At 36.8% G+C, this 18786-nt stretch overlaps 1 protein-coding gene across 3 annotated transcripts in view; it reads left to right on the top strand.

Moving 5' to 3' along the window:
* Positions 1–1385: 1385 nt before the first annotated feature.
* LOC116070582 (UDP-glucuronosyltransferase 2B17) overlaps positions 1386–18786 on the top strand; it is a 30871-nt gene continuing 13470 nt past the window's right edge. The window contains exons 1-3 of one of the 3 annotated variants that reach the window (XM_031342014.1): positions 1386–2139; positions 3654–3802; positions 5858–5989. In XM_031342014.1, the coding sequence (XP_031197874.1) occupies positions 1416–2139; positions 3654–3802; positions 5858–5989 (1005 nt within the window). In that variant the 5' untranslated portion in view covers positions 1386–1415. The remainder of the gene's footprint in view (positions 2140–3653; positions 3803–5857; positions 5990–18786) is intronic. The other 2 variants (XM_031342015.1, XM_031342016.1) reach the window with 2 other exon arrangements.

Raw genomic sequence — 18786 nt, 5'->3', positions numbered from 1 at the left:
CCATAACTTGTATCTCCTGGATCTCCTTTTATTGTCCTACTGCTCTAGATAGAACTTTGAGTACTATTTTTGAATACATATAGAGAGAGTCTTGTCTTGTCCATGATTATAGGGGGATTGCTTTAAGTATCTACCCATTTAATTTGATACTGGCTGTTTGTTTGCTATATATTGCTTTTATTATGTTTAGGTATGGACCTTGAATTCTTTACCTGTCTAATACTTTAACATGAAAGGGTTTTGTATTTTGTCAAAGGCTTTTTTTAGCATCTAATGAGATAATCATGTGATTTTTCTTTGAGTTTCTTTATATAGTATGTTACATTAATATATTTTCATATATTGAACCAACCTTGCATCCCTCAGATGTAATAAAGCCTACTTGATCATGGTGAATGATGGTTTTAATACATTCTTTGGTTTGGTTTGCTAGAATTTTACTGAGTATTTTTACATTGATATTCATAAGTGAAATTGGTTGGAAGTTTCCTTTCTTTGTTGTGTTTTTGTGTGGTTTAGATATCAACATCACTGTGGGATTTGTTTCCTTTTTAAGAGCTTCTACCCATTTACCTATGTTTTCCTGTATTTTTTTTCAAGCAGTTATTTATATCCTCCTCGATTATGTTCATGAGATAGGAATTTATGTCAACATCCTAGTTTTCAGGTGTGTTGGGATATCCAGGGCTTGTTGTGGTGGAAAAACTGGGTTCTGATGATGCCAAAGTATATTGGCTTCTGTTGCTTATGGTATTGTGTTTGCATCTCACCATCTGATTATATCTGGTGTTAACTTGTCTAGGTTTCTCTGTCTAGAGTCTGCCTCCTCTGTCCCTGGGTTGCTGCAGGTCTCCTGGGAGACCTGTGCCTCTCACTCTAGCAGATATCCTGAGAGGCCATCAGACTGTGAAGTCTTTTGCCCTAGGTGTATCAGATCTCCTGGGTGGCCTTCAGACTGTGGGGCCTTCAGGGGGCACACAAGCTGATGATCTGTTGCTCTGGGTGCAGCAGGTCTTCTTGGAGGCCTTCAGCCTGTGGGGTCTTCACAGTAGCAGACAAACTGATGACTTGCCATAGTGGAAGGCTCAGGCTTGAGGGGACGTGGAGTTTGAGTGGAGGGAATGAGTTCTTAATCTGCTGGGCTCCTCAGGGTTCCCAGCTGCTTCAATTATTTGGCAAGGTCCATTATCTGTTGCCCTAGGCACAGCAGATCTTCTGGGAGGTCTTCAGACTCTGGGATCTTCAGAGAGTCAGATAAGTTAATGTTTTTCCACCAGCACAGTTATGTAAATTTCCTTATCAGCTTTGAGCAATGCCAGTTATATTTTAACTTCTTGGTTAATGCCTCTTGGATAAAACGTCAAGCAGAGACAGAAGGAATCATTCTCTGAACAAAAGGACTTTGATTTTTCAGGATGCCTGGGAAGTGGATTTCTGCTCTGCTGCTACTTCAGATAAGTTGCTGCTTCAAATCTGCAAAGTGTGGGAAGGTGTTGGTGTGGCCGGTGGATTTCAGTCACTGGATGAATATAAAGATAATACTGGATGAACTTGTACAGAAGGACCATGAAGTCACTGTTCTGAGACCTTCATCTTCCATCTTTCTTGATCCCAAGAATTCACCTGGCCTTAAGTTTGAAACTTTCCCTACATCTTTCAGTAATGATGAGCTGGATAAATTTTTTGCAAGGTTTGTAGATACATGGACTTATGAGATTCCAAGAGATACATGTTTGTCATATTCTCCTTTACTACAAAATTTAATGGATAAGTATTCTGATTACTGTTTAATTCTTTGTAAAGAGACAGTTTCAAACAAACAGCTCATGACAAAACTCCAGGAATCCAAGTTTGATGTCCTTTTGTCAGATGCCATTGGTCCTTGTGGGGAGCTCATAGCCGAGCTGCTCCACATTCCTCTTCTGTACAGTCTTCGCTTCTCTCCAGGCTACAAAATTGAAAAGTACAGTGGAGGGCTTATACTCCCTCCCTCTTATGTGCCTGTAATTCTGTCAGGATTAGGTGGCCAAATGACATTCAGAGAGAGGGTAAAAAACATGATATGCATGCTTTATTTTGACTTTTGGTTCCAGACATTTAAGGAGAAGGAATGGGATCAGTTTTACAGCGAAACTTTGGGTAAGTTACATTTCTTCCTTAGTAGCTTGATAATTCTAGTTACACAAGTATTCGAAGCTGTATGTCCATGAAATTATAGCGAAGATGTTTTTGCTAGAGATCAAATATATAATAGGATATTAGCTAACAAACTCACAAACTCTTGTAAAAGCTCTTAGTATTGATGAAGTAGAAGAAGGTAGCAGTCCTGATATAAGACACTCTGGTTAGCTATGCAGTTACATAGAAATGAAATTAGGTGGTCCCTAAGTAATTTTTTTATCTCATTTACTACAAAAGTTTCCTCTATTTTAATAAGACCCTAGCCAGTTATACAAATCTTGATTCATGTAAATTCAAGAGTGACATATATACGGGTGTTTGTGTGTGTGTGTGTGTGTGTGTGTGTGTGTGTGTGTGTGTGTGTGTGTAAAACATTGAAAAAACTATTTTCTTTTGCCTAGGCCAGTATTAATTTTTATAATTAAGATGTGGGGTGTGAGAACATGACTAAAAGTTTAAGAGTGTTCTTTGCTCATTTTTAGTACCTGAGCTTTGTTCCTAACACCCACTTGTGTCCAGTGTTCCAAAATTACCTGTAACTTCACTTTCAGCAGAACTGCAACCCTCTTATGGTATCCACAGTTACTGGTATAAACAGCATACACTCATGCAGATCACACATGCATAAATGAAAAGATAAATCATATAATGTTTTCTTTGAATTTCTTAAAGATTTCTGCTACTCTTGAAAAATACTGTTATTTCCCAAGCTTATGAGTAAAACTGAGGTTTCTACCAGCCCCATATTTCTTCATTGTATCATTTCATAATATTGATTGTAAATGTCTAAACTTGACAGAAGCATGAATATGCATGCCCTCGGTCTATATTTCTTGAAGTCATGTTTTTGCCTTAAAAAATATACCATACTTATGACTGGCCAAAAAAATCCTATTCTCCTAATTTTTGAAAATATTGTGATTGTTTGATAGAATAAGTATATTAAATGTGTTAGTAAGAAACAAAGTTTGAAGCACTAACAAGAAATCCAGCCATTCATAAACTTCACATTTTCCTAGGCAAAAGAAGTAAGAAAGATTAGCTACAAACCATGACCATGGGAATCCTGGGCAGGGTACAAAGCATGTTGTGACATTTGTACCTGGAATGTGTGTTTATGTTTGCACAGTTCCCTTTGAAGATTTAGAGAGGAATAAAATGTGTACTTATTCATACAGTGGCTTAGTGGGTTATTTCATTAACTACTTATGGTGTTAAATTAATGAGGAAACATGATTTAAGTTCTACTATCTTCTTTAAAGATAAATCCAAATATACATTTACATATATTATATGAGCCACAAATCAATTATTGATACAAATTATATTACATGTATGACTATTACATTCTAAAAGCATATTCTCTATGCCAAATACAATTTTTTCTAACACTTTTTAAGAAACATATTTTATACTCAGCAGCCAGTCCTGTCAACTTTTCTCTGTCTCCTTTGTTAATTTTCTTCATCTAGGAAAGTCAACCACCTTAGCTGAGACAATGAGCAAAGCAGAAATGTGGCTCATTAGATCCTACTGGGATTTGGAGTTTGCTCACCCAACCTTACCAAATGTTGACTATGTTGGAGGACTCCACTGCAAACCTCCTAAACCCTTGCCTAAGGTAAATACATACTTTTTATCTCTTTTCGTTTCACTTCATTTCATTTCTGGTGAAAGTGATTCTACATCTGCCATTACCTTTTTTTCTCCATGATAGAGATATATGAAAAGTGGAATTAAGTGTCCTACTAAGTAGGAGCTCAATAAACTCAGGAAAAATCATGATAGGACTGGAAAATCAGTGAGTTAAATGAAGTCATACAGGGGACTAGAGGGATTAGTCGATGGTTAAAGTCCTTACCAGAAGGACATGTGTTTGAATCCCAGTGCCCACATAAAAAGTTGGTTGTCCTGGCATAGTATGAAGACCTTAGTACTGCAGTTGCAGAAACAAGTTAATACTGAAGCTTGCTGCATATAGACCAGACAAAAATGGTGAGGTTCATGTTCAATGAGAGACAGTCTCAAAAACTATATTAAAGATTGATAAAGAGTTTATATTGTTGTTTGTCCTAAGGGCCTGCAAACCCTTCAGCTCCTTGGGTCCCTTCTCTAGCTCCTTCATTGGGAACCCTATACTCAGTCCAATGGAAGGTTGTGAGTCTCTACTTCTGTATTAGTTGGGCACTGTCAGAGCCTCTCAGGAGACAGCTATATCAGGCTCCTGTCAACCAGCACTTGCTAACATATGCAATAATGTCTGAATTTGATGATTGAATATGGAAAGGAATATGAACTAACTAGTACCCTCAGAGATCCCAGGGACCAAACCATCAACCAAAGAGCACACATGGTGGAACTCATGGCTCCAGCAGCATATGTATAGCAGAGGTTGGCCTAGTCGGTCATCAATGGGAGGAGAGGCCCTTGGCCCTGTGAAGGTTTATGTCCCAGGAGGGGAATGCTAGGCAGGAAGTGGGAAAGGGTGGGTTGGTAAGCAGGGGGAGGGGAGAGGAAACAGGGTTTGTTTTTTGTTTTTGATATTTTTCAGAGGGGTAACCAGGAGAGGAAATATCATTGAAATGTAAATAAAGAAAATATCAAATTAAAAAAAAAAGAGTAGCAGTCTTTATGGTCCCCATGAAAAAAATATTTTATAACATTCATAGCATATTACCTAGATTATTATAAATTATTGTTCCTCAAATGTAGGTCCACATTATCTCGTGGGTATACTATTTATATTCCTGTGTAATTGTTACTATCAAATAAAGGTCACCACTTACTAAACAAACAAACAAACAAACAAACCAAAAAGATTGATAGAGAGGTCATCTGATTTTAACCTTTGGCACCCATGTGCAAAAACAAAGGCAGGGAACCCCATAGGCACCACTAATCTCCAATACACACACATACACACACACACACACACACACATACACACATATACAGGTGCAGAGACATACACATGCACACACATATATAAACGCACAGAGAGAGAAATTAAGTCAGTTAAATTTAGCACATCAGTAATTCAAAAGCTGTGATTACCATATATGAGGTAATTATTTTTTATCCACACGAAAAAACATTGACATAGTTTCTGTTCCAAAGAGTGAATTGTGGAGGTCATCTTTGAAAATACTCTTAATTATATACAATATTAGAAAAGTATTACATACTATATATGAATAATGCAGTTAGGATTTCTTTATAAAGACTAAAACATTTAATTATGGTAGGAAATTTGTGTTAATTACCACATATGTACATACTACAACTTAGATATTATTTTATCAGACACTAGAAAATAATGTTAAATCAGCCATCATAGGAAAGAAATAAAACAACAAGGAAAATTTATACTTTCTATGGGATGAAAATGTAATTAGGTTACAATTTTGCAAATATTTTACATACTACACTTGATTTCTGAGCTTTTATTTCACCAGAGAAAAATAAGAACATTTGTCGAACATGTGAGTAGACTTTGTACTGCTTCCTGTGATGTTCACAGAGTTTGAGTGTGCCAGTTCTGCCTTCATAATAACACCATTATTCTAAAAACTCCTAAGAATACTTGTTTTTATTCTTCTAGGGTTTTTTGTAAGAGTTTTACTATTGATTTTTCTACTATTATTATTGTGTGATAGAACAAATTCTTTCCTTTCAGGAAATGGAAGACTTTATCCAGAGCTCTGGAGAGCATGGTGTGGTGGTATTTTCTCTGGGGTCAATGGTCAGAAACATGACAGAAGAAAAGGCCAACGCAATTGCATGGGCCCTTGCCCAAATTCCACAAAAGGTGAAGTAAAGTGCCCATGGGGGACAACTGTATACTAAGTCTGATGAAGTCAATAAAACTCTGATTCTAGGAATGACTGTGTGGAACCTAAAAGCTTAGGTTAGCTCTAAGTGACCTAAGCCAATTTAGAAACAGATATAACAAGAGATGTTACAATGCCACAGAAGGTGTTGGGGCTACAAGTACCTTGGATATGAACACCGTGAACACATTCTGAAATGCTGGCATTATGATGCCATCACTGCCAAGGGTGTGTAGACATAGCAAATTCTTCAGAGTTACTTGTTCCATTTGCCAATTATTTAAGTCAATTCATATGTGAGATTTTTCACTAGGGGGTTAATTTTTATTATTTTTTTCTAGCACATGAACGTTACGCACATATTTAAAATGTTTGAATGCATGAGTTTGCATTCTAACTTTGATGTAGGTCTATTCAGTGTGCAGTTAAGAAGGTGGTTTAAAGAAAGAGGGAGTTCAAGACTTGAGTAACATTTTGGCTACTCAAGAGAGAAAGAGAATTTAAAAAGGAAACTGACATTTCTGGGCTCCCTGCCAGTATTTGTAGAAGAAATATCTAAAGGGAAGGGAGAGATGAGTGCTGCCATTACAATAACCTCTGTGCATCATAACATATGAAACATGTGTCTCTGCTTCCAACCAAGTATGAGTAAGAATCAGACCATTCAAGGAAGAAATACAAAAATAAGAGAGAGTCCAAGAGTCAGATATGAAAAAAGTATCAGATGAATCACCACACACAGCATACTATAAAGTGATATAATTTGAATCTTTAAAAATTTATGAGTGTCTTAAATTTTCTACTGAAAAAATCTTCTCCCTAATCACAATATATTTTTGGAATGATCCAATACTTAATGAATTCAATCACAAAGAAAATCTATTTTAGATGTGAGGATAATGGTCCATTTTATGAGACTGCTCTGAGAATTCCAGTACTAGCACCTATCATGGGCCTGGGCTTGTAACTATTTTGTCTGTTACAAAAAAAAAATTTGCTCTCTGCAGTAAAACCTTTGAAAGTTGTCATAAAGACTACATACCAATAAAGGTCTAAACTAGTGTTGTTAGATTTTGGGAGGGTTTTCAAGAGCCATAACACTTGTAATCTCAAATTGTTTACAGTAGACTGCAAAATCTTGTTGCACAGAGTAATATTCTCATCTTATCTGAATCAGTTTTAATTCAGGCCCCAAATGAGGTGATAATTTCAGAACTCTCAGACAAACCTCATAGGATGGAAGTTGACATATATATGTTTAACATATTTGCTATATTTAGTGAATGCCTAAGCTACAGAGGTGGCTCAGGACATAAAATGTTTTCAATGCACTGTGAGCAGCACAGTTTGAATCCCCCTAATCCACATGAAGTCAGACATGGTATTGTATGACTTTATGGAAATAGTACCTTCATAGAAAGAAGACAGAAATAGAATTCCTGGACTTTTGTGGGTCAGCAGTAGAAAAAAATCAACAAACAAGAAATGTCTAAAACAAGAAAGGCATTCAATTGAACATCTGAGTTAGTCTTCTCCATGTCACATGCTCACCTTGGTACACATAAACATGCATTTGCACACATCAATCAGCTCCCCAGAAAGTTCTAATCTCAGTGCTAATTACAATCAAATTTTATATGCAAATTGTCTAGACCTTAGTGACTAGAGATTTATGGGTCTCCATAAAGATTCTTAGAATCCCAAAGCTAAACTGTTTTCTCATGAAGAGATAAAACTATAGAATTTTGTATTCATGTGAATAAAACACCACATGTACAAAATCTGTACAACACAGTAACAGACCAGATATGAGCATGGAGAGGGGAGATGAGCACACAATCCACACAGAGCCACAGACTCTTGACAATGGTTGTGAGGGGGGAAGAGTGCAGCCCCTGTGAAGTCAACCATTCTCTAGTGGAAGACCACATACAAAAGAATATTTGGAGTGCACAAACTGGTCTTCAGGTTGTTTTGTTGTTGTTTTGTTATGCTTTCTAAGGATACTAAGTTAGGTTGGAAGGACAGGGGTGGTTTAGGGAAGATTGTGGTATGTAGGTATTAATTTCTAAAAGCACATTATATGAAATTCTTAGAGAAATTTAAAAAAATAATAAATACTGTTCTCAATTGGTGTGGTCATAATTGTCATTTGGAGAGCAGGTGGAAGTCCAGTGTGCAGATGATGCAGATGATGTAGACATGTTCTGAACCAAGGTCCACAGGAATTTCTCTATAAAGCACATGTGTCTATTTGGGTAGAATTGATAACAGATACAGTTTAATATCTGGTTTTAAAACCTATTATGTCAATGCTCCAGAAGAAGAGAAAGACTAAAGTCTCATACGATGGCTAACTATACAGAAAATCAGACAATTTATACTCAGAGAGTTAAGAAAGTTCATATTAGTACATATCATGTGAGGTCAAGCTGCATGTGGTAAAAACCTGCTTTAGCATAGAACACAAAGGGGACTTTAAACACTCTCTAGATAATGGTAGCAAACAGGAGCAGTTAACCTGTGGTAGACCCACTCTTATCACAAACCTTGGGACAAAGGCAAACTTCCTGAAAACAATCTTTTGGTTTGAAGAAACGAGGTCAAAATCTCCTGTACTATTTTCTTTGAGTGTTCTCAGAAGCACTCAAAAATCAACAATGTCTCTGTTCCTAGAACACTTTTAGACATCTGCTTCATTTCAATTTTTCTTATCTATTTTTATTTTATTTTTAAAATTCTTTACTGGGAAGTGAAAGATGTCCTCCAGAGTATAGGGCATTTTGTAAGGCAGTGGTTGGGTTTGGTTGGTTTTTTGTTTTTGTTTTTTATTTTTTTTCCTTTTTCTTATTAGATACTTTCTTTATTTATCCCTTTTCCTGGTTTCCCCTCTGAAAAAAACCCTTATTCCCTCCCTCTGCTCACCAACCTACCCTCTCTCTCTTCTTGGCCCTACCATTCACCTGCAGTGGGTCACAGAGCCTTCACTGGACTAAGGGCCTCTCCTCACATTGATGACCAACTAGGACATCCTCTACTACATATGCAGATAGAACCATGAGTCCCACAATATGTACTCTTTGCTTGGTGGTTTAGTACCTGGGAACTCTAGAGGTACTGGTTAGTTTATATTGTTGTCCTCCTATGGGGCTGCAAACCCCTTCAGCTCCTGGGGGTCCATTCTCTAGATGTTTCACAGGGGATCCTGTGCTCAGTCCAATGGATGGCTATGAGCCTCCACTTGTGTATTAGTCAGGCACTGGCAGAGCCTCCCAGGAGACAGCTATATCAGGCTCCTCTCAGGCAGTACTTGCTGGCATCTACAATAGTGTCTGGGTTTGGTGATTTTATATGGGAAGGATGCAAAGGTGGGGCAGTCTTTGGATTGTTCTTCCTTCAGTCTTTGCTCCACACTTTGTCTCTGCAACTCCTTCTATAGTTATTTTGTTCCCCCTTCTAAGAAGGATCAAAGTATCCATAGTCTGGTCTTCTTTCTTCTTGAGTTTCTTGGGGTTTGTGGATTGAATCTTATGTATTCCAAGCTTCTGGGCTAATATCCACTAATCAGTGAATGCATAGCATGTGTGTTCCTTTGTGATTGGGTTACCTCATTCAAGATGATATTCTCCAGATCCATCCAGTTCCCTAAGAATTTCAAAAATTTATTGTTTTTAATAGCTGAGTAGTACTCCATTGTGTAGATGTAGCACATTTTCTGTATCCATTCCTCTGTTGAGGGACATCTGGGTTCTTTCCAACTTCTGGCTATTATAAATAAGGCTGCTATGAACATAGAGGAACATGTGTCCTTATTACATGTTCAAGCATCTTCTGGGTATATAGCTGGGTCCTCAGGTAGTTCTATGTCCAATTTTCTGAGTAACTACCGAACTGATTTCCAGAGTGGTTATACCAGCTTGCAATCCCACCACCAATGGAGGAGTGTTCCTCTTTCTCCACAACCACTCCAGCATCTGTTGTCACCTGAGCTTCTGATCTTAGCCATTCTATTGGTATGAGATAGAATCTCAGGGTTATTTTGATTTGCATTTCCCTGATGACTAAGGATGTTGAACATTTCCTTAGGTGCTTCTCAGCCACTAGGTATGCCTCAGTTGAGAATTCATTGTTAAGCTCTGTACCCCATTTTTAATCTGGTTATTTGGTTCTCTGAAGTCTAACTTCTTTGTATATATTGGATATTAGCCCTCAATCATATAATCATATGTAGGATTGGTAAAGATCTCTCCCCAATCAGTTGGTTGACGTGTTTTCCTATTGACAGTGTCCCTTGCCTTACAGAAGCTTTGATTTGCATTCTTCTACATTCTAACAGTCAGTTGAGCCAGCACCATTTGTTGAACATGCTGTCTTTTTTTCCACTGGATGGATTTAGCTCATTTGTCACAGATCAAGTGACCATAGGTATTTGGGTTCATTTCTGGGTCTTCAATTCTATTCCATTGATCTGCCTGCCTGTCATTGTACCAATACCATGCAGTTTTCATCACAATTGCTCTGTAGTACAGCTTGATATCAGGAATGGTGATTTTCCCCAGAAGTTCTTTTATTGTTGAGAATAGTTTTCCTTATTCTAGGTTTTTTGTTATTCCAGATGAATTTGAAAATTGCTCTTTCCAAGTTTGGGAAGAATTGAGTTGGAATTTTGATGGGGATTGCATTGAATCTGTAGATTGCATTCAGCAAGATGGCCACTTTTACTATATTAATCCAATCTATGAGCATGGAAGATATTTCCGTCTTCTGAGATCTTCTTCAATTTCTTTCTTCAGAGACTTGTGGTTCTTGTCATTACAGATATTTCAGTTGCTTCATTAGAGTCACACCAAGGTATTTTATATTATTTGTGACAATTGTGAAGGGTATTGTTTCCCTAACTTCCTTCTCAGCCTCTTTATCCTTTGTGTAGAGGAAGGCCACTGATTTGTTTGAGTTAATTTTATATCCAGCTACTTTGCTAAATTGTTTATCAAGTTTAGGGGTTCTCTGGTGGAATTTTTGGGGGACACTTAAGTATACTATCATATCATCAGCAAATAGTGATAATTTGATTTCTTCCTTTCCAATTTGTATCCCTTTGATTTCATTTTGTTGTCTAATTGCTCTGGCTAAGACTTCAAGTACTGTATTGAATAGGTAGAGAGAGAGAGTGAGCAGCCTTTTCGAGTCCCTGATTTTAGTGGAATTGCTTCAAGTTTCTCTACATTTAGTGTGATGTTTGGCTACTGGTTTGCTGTATATTGCTTTTACTATGTTTAAGTATGGACCTTAAATTCCTGATCGTTGCAAGATTTTTATCATGAAGTGGTGTGGGATTTTGTCAAATGCTTTCTCAGCATCTAATGAGTATTTTTCTTTGAGTTTGTTTATATAGTGGATTACATTCATGGATTTCCATATATTGAACCATTCCTGCATCCCTGGGATGAAGCCTACTTGATCATGATGGATGATCTTTGTGATGTGTTATTGGATTTCAGTTTTCAAGGACTTTATTGATTATTTTTGTATCAATATTCATAAGAGAAATTGGTCTGAAGTTCTCTTTCTTTGTTGGGTCTTTATGTTGTTTATTTATCAGAGTAATTGTAGCTTCATAGAACAAATTGGGTAGAGTACCTTCTGTTGCTATTTTGAGGAATCGTTTGAAGAGTATTGGTATTAGGTCTTCTTTGAAAGTCTGATAAAACTCTGCACTAAACCCATCTGATTCTGGGCTTCATTTTTTAACGACTATTTCTATTTCATTAGCAGATATAGGACTGTATAGATCATTTATCTGGTCTTGATTTAACTTTAGCACCTGGTGTCTGTCTAGAAAATTGTGCATTACATTCTTGCTTTCCAGTTTTGTTGAGTATAGGCTTTTGTAGTAGTATCTTATGATTTTTTTGGATTTCCTCATTTTCTGTTGTTATGTCTTCTGTTTCATTTCTGATTTTGTTAATTAGGATAATGTCTCTGTGCCCTCTAGTTAGTCTGGCTAAGGGTTTATGTATATTGTTGATTTTCTCAAAAAACCAGCTTCTGGTTTGGTTGATTCTTTGTATAGTTCTTTGTGTTTCCACATGGTCGATTTCAGCCCTGAGTTTGATTATTTCCTGCCTTTGACTCCTCTTGGGTGAATTTGCTTCTTTTTCTTCTAGAGCTTTCAGATATGCTGTAAAATTGCTGGTGTATGCTCTCTACAATTTCTTTTTGGAGGCACTCAGACCTGTGAGTTTTCCTCTTAGGATGGCTTTTATGGTGTCCCATAAGATTGGGTATGTTGTGGCTTCATTTTAATTAAACTCTAAAAAGTCTTTAATTTCTTTCTTTATTTCTTCCTTGACCATGTCATTGAGTAGGGTTTTGTTCAGCTTCCACATGTATTTGGGCTTTCTATTGTTTATGTTGTTATTGAGAACCAGCCTTAGTCCGTGGTAATCTGATAGTTCGTATGGAATTATTTCAATCTTCTTTTATCAGTTGAAGCCTGTTTTGTGACCAATCATATGGTCAATTTTGGAGAAGATACCATGAGGTGCTGAGAAGAAGGTATATCCTTTTGGCTTAAGATAATATGTTATATATATATCTGTTAAATCCATTTGTTTCATAGCTTCTGTTAATTTCACTGTGTCTCTGTTTAGTTTCTGTTTCCATTATCTGTCCATTGCAGATACTGGGGTGTTGAAGTCTCCCACTATCATTGTGTGTGTTGCAATGTGTGCTTTGAGTTTTAGTAAAGCTTCTTTTATGAATGTAGATGCCCTTGCATTTGGAGCATAGAGGTTCAGAATTGAGAGTTCATCTTGGCAAATCAAACATTTGATGAACATGAAGTGCCCCTCCTTATCTCTTTTGATCATTTAAGGTTGAAAGTCGATTTATTTGATATTAAAATGGCTGCTCCAGCTTGTTTCTTGGGACTATTTGCTTAGTAATTTGTTTTCCAGCCTTTTACTCTGAGGTAGTGTCTGTCTTTGTCACTGAGGTGGGTTTCTTGTATGCGACAAAATGCTGGGTTCTCTTTATGTCACCAGTCTGTTAGTCTATGTCTTATTGCTGAGAAATTGGGTCCATTGATATTAATAGATATTAAGGAAAAGTAATTGTTGCTTCCTGTGATTTTCGTTGCTAGAGTTGGAATTCTGTTCATGTGGCTATCTTCTTTTAGTTTTGTTGAGGTTACTTTTTTGCTTTTTCTAGGGTGTAGTTTCCCTCCTTGTGTTGCAGTTTTCCATTTATTATCCTTTGAAGGGCTGGATTTGTGGAAAGATATTGTGTAAATTTTTTCATTAAATACCTTGGTTTCTCCATCTATGGTAATTGAGAGTTTTGCTGGGTAAAATAGCCTGGGCTGGCATTTGTGTTCTCTTAGGGTCTGTATGACTTCAGCCCAGGATATTCTGGCTTTCATAGTTTCTGATGAGAAGTCTGGGGTAATTTTGATAGGTCTGCCATTATATGTTACTTGACATTTATTCCTTACTTTTTATAATATTCTTTCTTTGTTTAGTGCATTTGGTGTTTTGATTATTCTGTGATGGGAGGAATTTCTTTTCTTGTCCAAACTATTTGGACTTCTGTAGACTTCTTTTATATTGATGGACATCTATTTCTTTAGGTTAGGGAAGTTTTCTTCTATAATTTTGTTGAAGATATTTACTGGCCCTTTAAGTTGGAGGTCTTCACTTTCTTCTATACCTATTATACTTATGTTTGATCTTCTCATTGTGTTCTGGATTTCATGGACATTTGGGGCTAGGATCTTTTTGCATTTTGTGTTTTCTTTGACTGTTGTGTCAATTTTTTCTATAGTATTTTCTGTACCTGAGATTCTCTCTTCAATCTCTTGTATTCTGGTGGTGGTGCTTGCATCTATGGCTACTGACTTCTTTCCTAGGTTTTCTATTTCCACCATTGTCTCCCTTTGTGATTTCTTAATTGTTTCTCCTTTCATTTTTAGATCCTGGATGTTTTTCTTCAATTCCCTCACCTGTTTGGTTGTGGTTTCCTATAATTCTTTTAGGGATTTTTTCTGTTTCCTCTTTAAGGGCTTCTACTTGTCTACCTGTGTTCTCCGGTATGTCCTTAAGGGAGCTATTTATGTCCTTCTTAAAATCCTCTATCAGCATCATGGGATATGACTTTAAATCCAAATCTTCCTTTTCTGGTGTGTTGGTATATCCAGGACTTCCAGTACTGGGTTCTGATGATGCCAATTAGTCTTGGTTTCTATTGGTAAGATTCTTGTGTTTGTCTTTCACCATCTGTTGGTCTCTGGTGTAAGATGTTCTTTCTATCTCTGCCTGGAGCTTCTTCCTCCTGTGGGTCTGTAAGTCCATGTCAGCACTCTTGGGAGATCAGCTCTCTCCTGGCAAGACCTGTGCACAGAGGGCTGCAGATAATCTATATCTCCTGGGTGCAGGTATATGCAGGAAAGACACTGTCCTAGCTGCTCTGCTGCTTTACAGCCTGTGTTTCCTGGCTGGTCTTGCCTTAAGATTGTCACCTGAGAGAAAATATTGATTTCACCTCAGTCCAGGGGTCAGAGCACTCCCTGGAGACAAGCTTTCCACTGCTAAGAATGGTACACAGAAGGCTGTGGAACAGCCCTACCTCCTGGGTGTAGATGGAAGAAGCAAGGATCCTGTCCCAGCTGCTATGATTCAGTTCTGCAGCCTCCTAGCTGGTCCCGACTTAAGACAGTATCATCTTAATTTTTCTAACATAGAATATCCAGAGTGTTTTGTTTTGTTTGTTTTGTGTGTGTATGTATGTGTGTGTGTGAGTGTGTTTTAGTTTTAGTTTTGATTACATGTAGATAAATCTAATTGGTTTTTTGATGAATGTGTATCCACAGACACAAAGGTCAAAGCAGCTAGAATCAACAGAAAGAGATTCTCAGGTGACAAAGGTCTCTGTATAACTTTTCCCTTGGTGCATAGGATCTTTACCTGGCACCAGGAGGTCAGACTTGATCTGATGGTTTGGTTTTGTCAATAAATCCTTTTGCCCTTCTAGCTGGAGGTTTGCTGTCGTTATGATGACTGCCCTATTCTCTTTCTGCACCTTTGTCCTTCATGGCCTAGGATTGGAAGAGTATGAGAATAATCCATAATCTTTCAGTGGAAACATCTGCAATGTCAGATGCATATCCTTTCCCAAAGTTCTTCACCCAAAAAGGCTTCCAAATCTCAAATTGTTTAAACCTCACAGGCCTGTCTAAATGCAGTGCAGAATGTTCTGGGGATAAATGGTTTTGAGTTCCTCAACATGTACCTTCAGGTAAAATTTCAAAATAAGTGTAAGTAAGGAGAGTACAAGGATGTACCTTCATGTCTCCTTGTTTTTATTTTAAAAGTAGTTGTTATTTTAATGTTCTATTTGCTCTTTCAATTATGCTCTGACCTTAAAGATTACGAATAATTTGTAACATATGGTTAATATTCCATGTTTACAAAAATTTTTAAGTTTTTTTCTACTACAGATGGGTTTATTGTCACTTTTTATTGTAGCAAGCACTCCCACATGAGCAACAGTTTACAGCATTCTCTGAGGATAGAGATGCAACCCAAATAAATTTAGAGTATGAATCAACGCACACAGGTACCTACAGAATCCAAAGCAGAAGTTACATCTACTTTCCATAATTCACTAATAGTTTTACCTCTTGGATGAATTCTATCTATAGGACTGTAGCATTGTAAGGAAGACAAGTAGGACATTCTTGTACAATCTGTCTCACTTGTCTAAGTGGGATGAGTTATTGTGCATGAACTCCAACAGCATTAATATGTAAGTGGTGATGTTTGCATTGTGGAGAGGTAAAAATAGTCAGTGCATCAGCTTGCTTATTTTGTTTGGCAATCGAACAAGGGAGGTTAGAGTGTGCAAAGTAAGAGTAATAAACACAGGATGAGTGCAGGTTTAAACAGTGGTTGTAGATCCTGGAGTAATGGGAGCCTGGTAGGATGTGAAGATTAAACTAAAGTTCCCTATCTTACTATAACAATCTGTGTATGAAACTTAAAAACTACATAGAGTTCTGTAACTCTCTTTAAAACTGATTGTTAGTTAGTTGCAAGATAATACAGCACAGAATATATCCATATAATTGTTGACATTAGATCCTCCACTGATTCAATAATTGAGCAAAAAGAGAAAGACATGAAGTTAGCATTTTCTGGCCCTTAATTGTGTAAATAGATCCATTCCAAAGATTTATTCTCTTATGCTATAAAATCTATAGTAGACAATTTAGTGGGAAGAAGAAGTAAGTGTAAAGAATATAAAGGAGCATGTGAAGCAGAAATGCCTCTTTTACTGTGGATTCAGAGCTGTAATTCTCCGTTCATCTCTGTAGATAAAATCATCAATTATCCAATGCCATCTCTCCTTTCAGAGTATTAAACACTTGGCAATAAACAAGTGATTGTGTATTCTTAAAGTAGTATGTGGGGGGCTGGAGAGATGGCTCAATGGTTAAGAGCACTGTTGGCTTTTCCAGAGGATCTGATTTCAATTCCCAGTACCTATGTACCATTTAACAACTGTCTATATCTCCAGTTCTAAAGGATCTAGGACACACATACACCATACAGACAGAGAGTTAGAACACCAATGGATATAAAACTAAAGGAATACACTTTTTAAAAGTAGCATATATAGGGAATTATCACTCCCTAATAAATTTTGAAAATGTTTTAAATGTCCTATCTAATTGATATATTCATGGGTATTAAAAGGTGTTCTTGTTACTACACCATGTCTGATCTTTTTACATTTTCCAGTATGATAATAAGACCATTTTTATGTAGCACATCTTGAATCATGCCATGTACACATTGTAGCTTTTTCCTCTTTGGAGGTGACTAATAGAATATCATCCATATAATGTCTACTCTAAGCCTGAGGAAAGGCCTGCCTCACAGGCTGTAAAACCTTTCCTACATAGTATTGGCACACAGTAGAGGATATTTGCCATACCTGGAGGTAATGCAGTCCATTGGTAGGGAAGCTGGGGTTTGAGTGAAGAAACAGGAAAGGTTATACATGCCTTATTATCAAAACAAATATGAGTAGTGAAAAAACAGTTTTTCAAATGCAAAAACGATTGAAGGCCAATCTTTAGCAATAGCTGTCAATGTAGATAACCCAGGCTGTAAAGCTCCTATTGGCAACATGGTGGCATTATGATTTCATAAGTCAATCAACCATCTCCATTTACCTTACTATCATTTAACTATAAAAGGAAGAGAATTGCATGGAGAAAAAGATAGATCTATGTTCCCATTCTCCAAGTGCTGTCTGACTACTTGTGAGGAGCCTATAACATTCCCTTAGAAATATGTCTTTGAGGTATTCAGACAGACTAAAATTCTATGTAATTTTTGGGCCACAATAAAATACCCAACCCATGCTTATGATATTGTTCATGTGAGAACATAGGTTCCATAATCCCTTGTAACCCTTAACTTACTCCATTTCCTTTTTGATATCATAATCTTTTCATTAGTAATTGCAATTTTGAAGGATAGGTAGCATTAGAAGTAGGAATATAGACCTCTTCATTAGATGATTGTAGAGACTCTCTTGAAATTTTTAATCAGAATATGAGTAACAGAAGGCTATGGGATTTGCATTCTTCATTTATACACTGTAATTTTTTTTTTGACTTGAGCAAGTGACTTTATTCTCAGGGCACAGAGAACAGGTTATATTCATTTAAGAAATGGTGTGTGTATTAAGATGGTCTATCCATAAAGTCATTCACCAACTCTTTCAATGCCCAATGGTTCTGCTTGGAGGGTGGCACAGACATTAGGTGCAGGTAAGAATCTGGTTCATTAGCTGTGATAATTTGGAAAAGCATTCATCTCAGAAAAAGAGTAACTTATAAAGTCCTCTTCTTCAAACTTGATACAAGAGCTACAAATGTCAAGCAAAGCACTCAGTCTCACTCTTTGTTGTTCTTTTTCCTACAAGCCACCTTCCAAGTTAATTGACTATATATACCCTTGGGTATATAAATACTTTTGAAATATATAAGCTGTTTTGAAAACCATAGTATAGTGTAAAAATATGAAATAAACAATACTACTAATAGAGAGGCTAAGATAGGAGAAGCAAGATTTCAAGACCCTTATGTTGTACACAGCAAGACACTGTCACAAACAAGCTGAAAATGTATATAGATTGTACAATATTGGACCTATTTCTCCAATTACCAAATTAAAGACACCATTGGATGACAATCAACAAATTTCTAATTCCTTATATGTTTGTATTTCAATCTATTAGGATATTTTGGTAATATTAATTTTCATATTAAGATATTAGGAAATGTTAATTGTCACTTCCTGTTGTTTTGCTGTAAGAGGTAGAATTAGATTTATATGGATTTGTAGAAAGACTACTTTTTTGCTTCTTCAAGGGTATCGTTTTGCTCCTTATGTTGATGTTTTCTGTCTATTATCCTTTGTAAGGCTGGATTTGTAGAAAGATATTATATAAATTTGGTTCTGTCATGGCATATCTTGTTTTCTCCATCTATGGTAATTGAGAGTTTTGCTGGGTATAGTAGCCTGGGCTGGCATCTGTGTTTTTGTAGGGTCTGTATGACATCTGTGCAGGATCTTCTAGCTTTCATAGTCTCTGGCGAGAAGTCTGGTGTAATTCTGATAGGACTGCCTTTATATGTACTTGCCTTTTTTTCCCTTACTGCTTTTAAAATTCTTTCTTTGTTTAGTGCATTTGGTGTTTTTAT

The sequence above is a fragment of the Mastomys coucha genome, unplaced genomic scaffold, assembly GCF_008632895.1.
Source record: "Mastomys coucha isolate ucsf_1 unplaced genomic scaffold, UCSF_Mcou_1 pScaffold22, whole genome shotgun sequence".
Taxonomy (NCBI): domain Eukaryota; kingdom Metazoa; phylum Chordata; class Mammalia; order Rodentia; family Muridae; genus Mastomys; species Mastomys coucha.
Note: the sequence above shows the minus strand (reverse complement) of the source record. Positions and strands in the feature narration are given on the sequence as shown.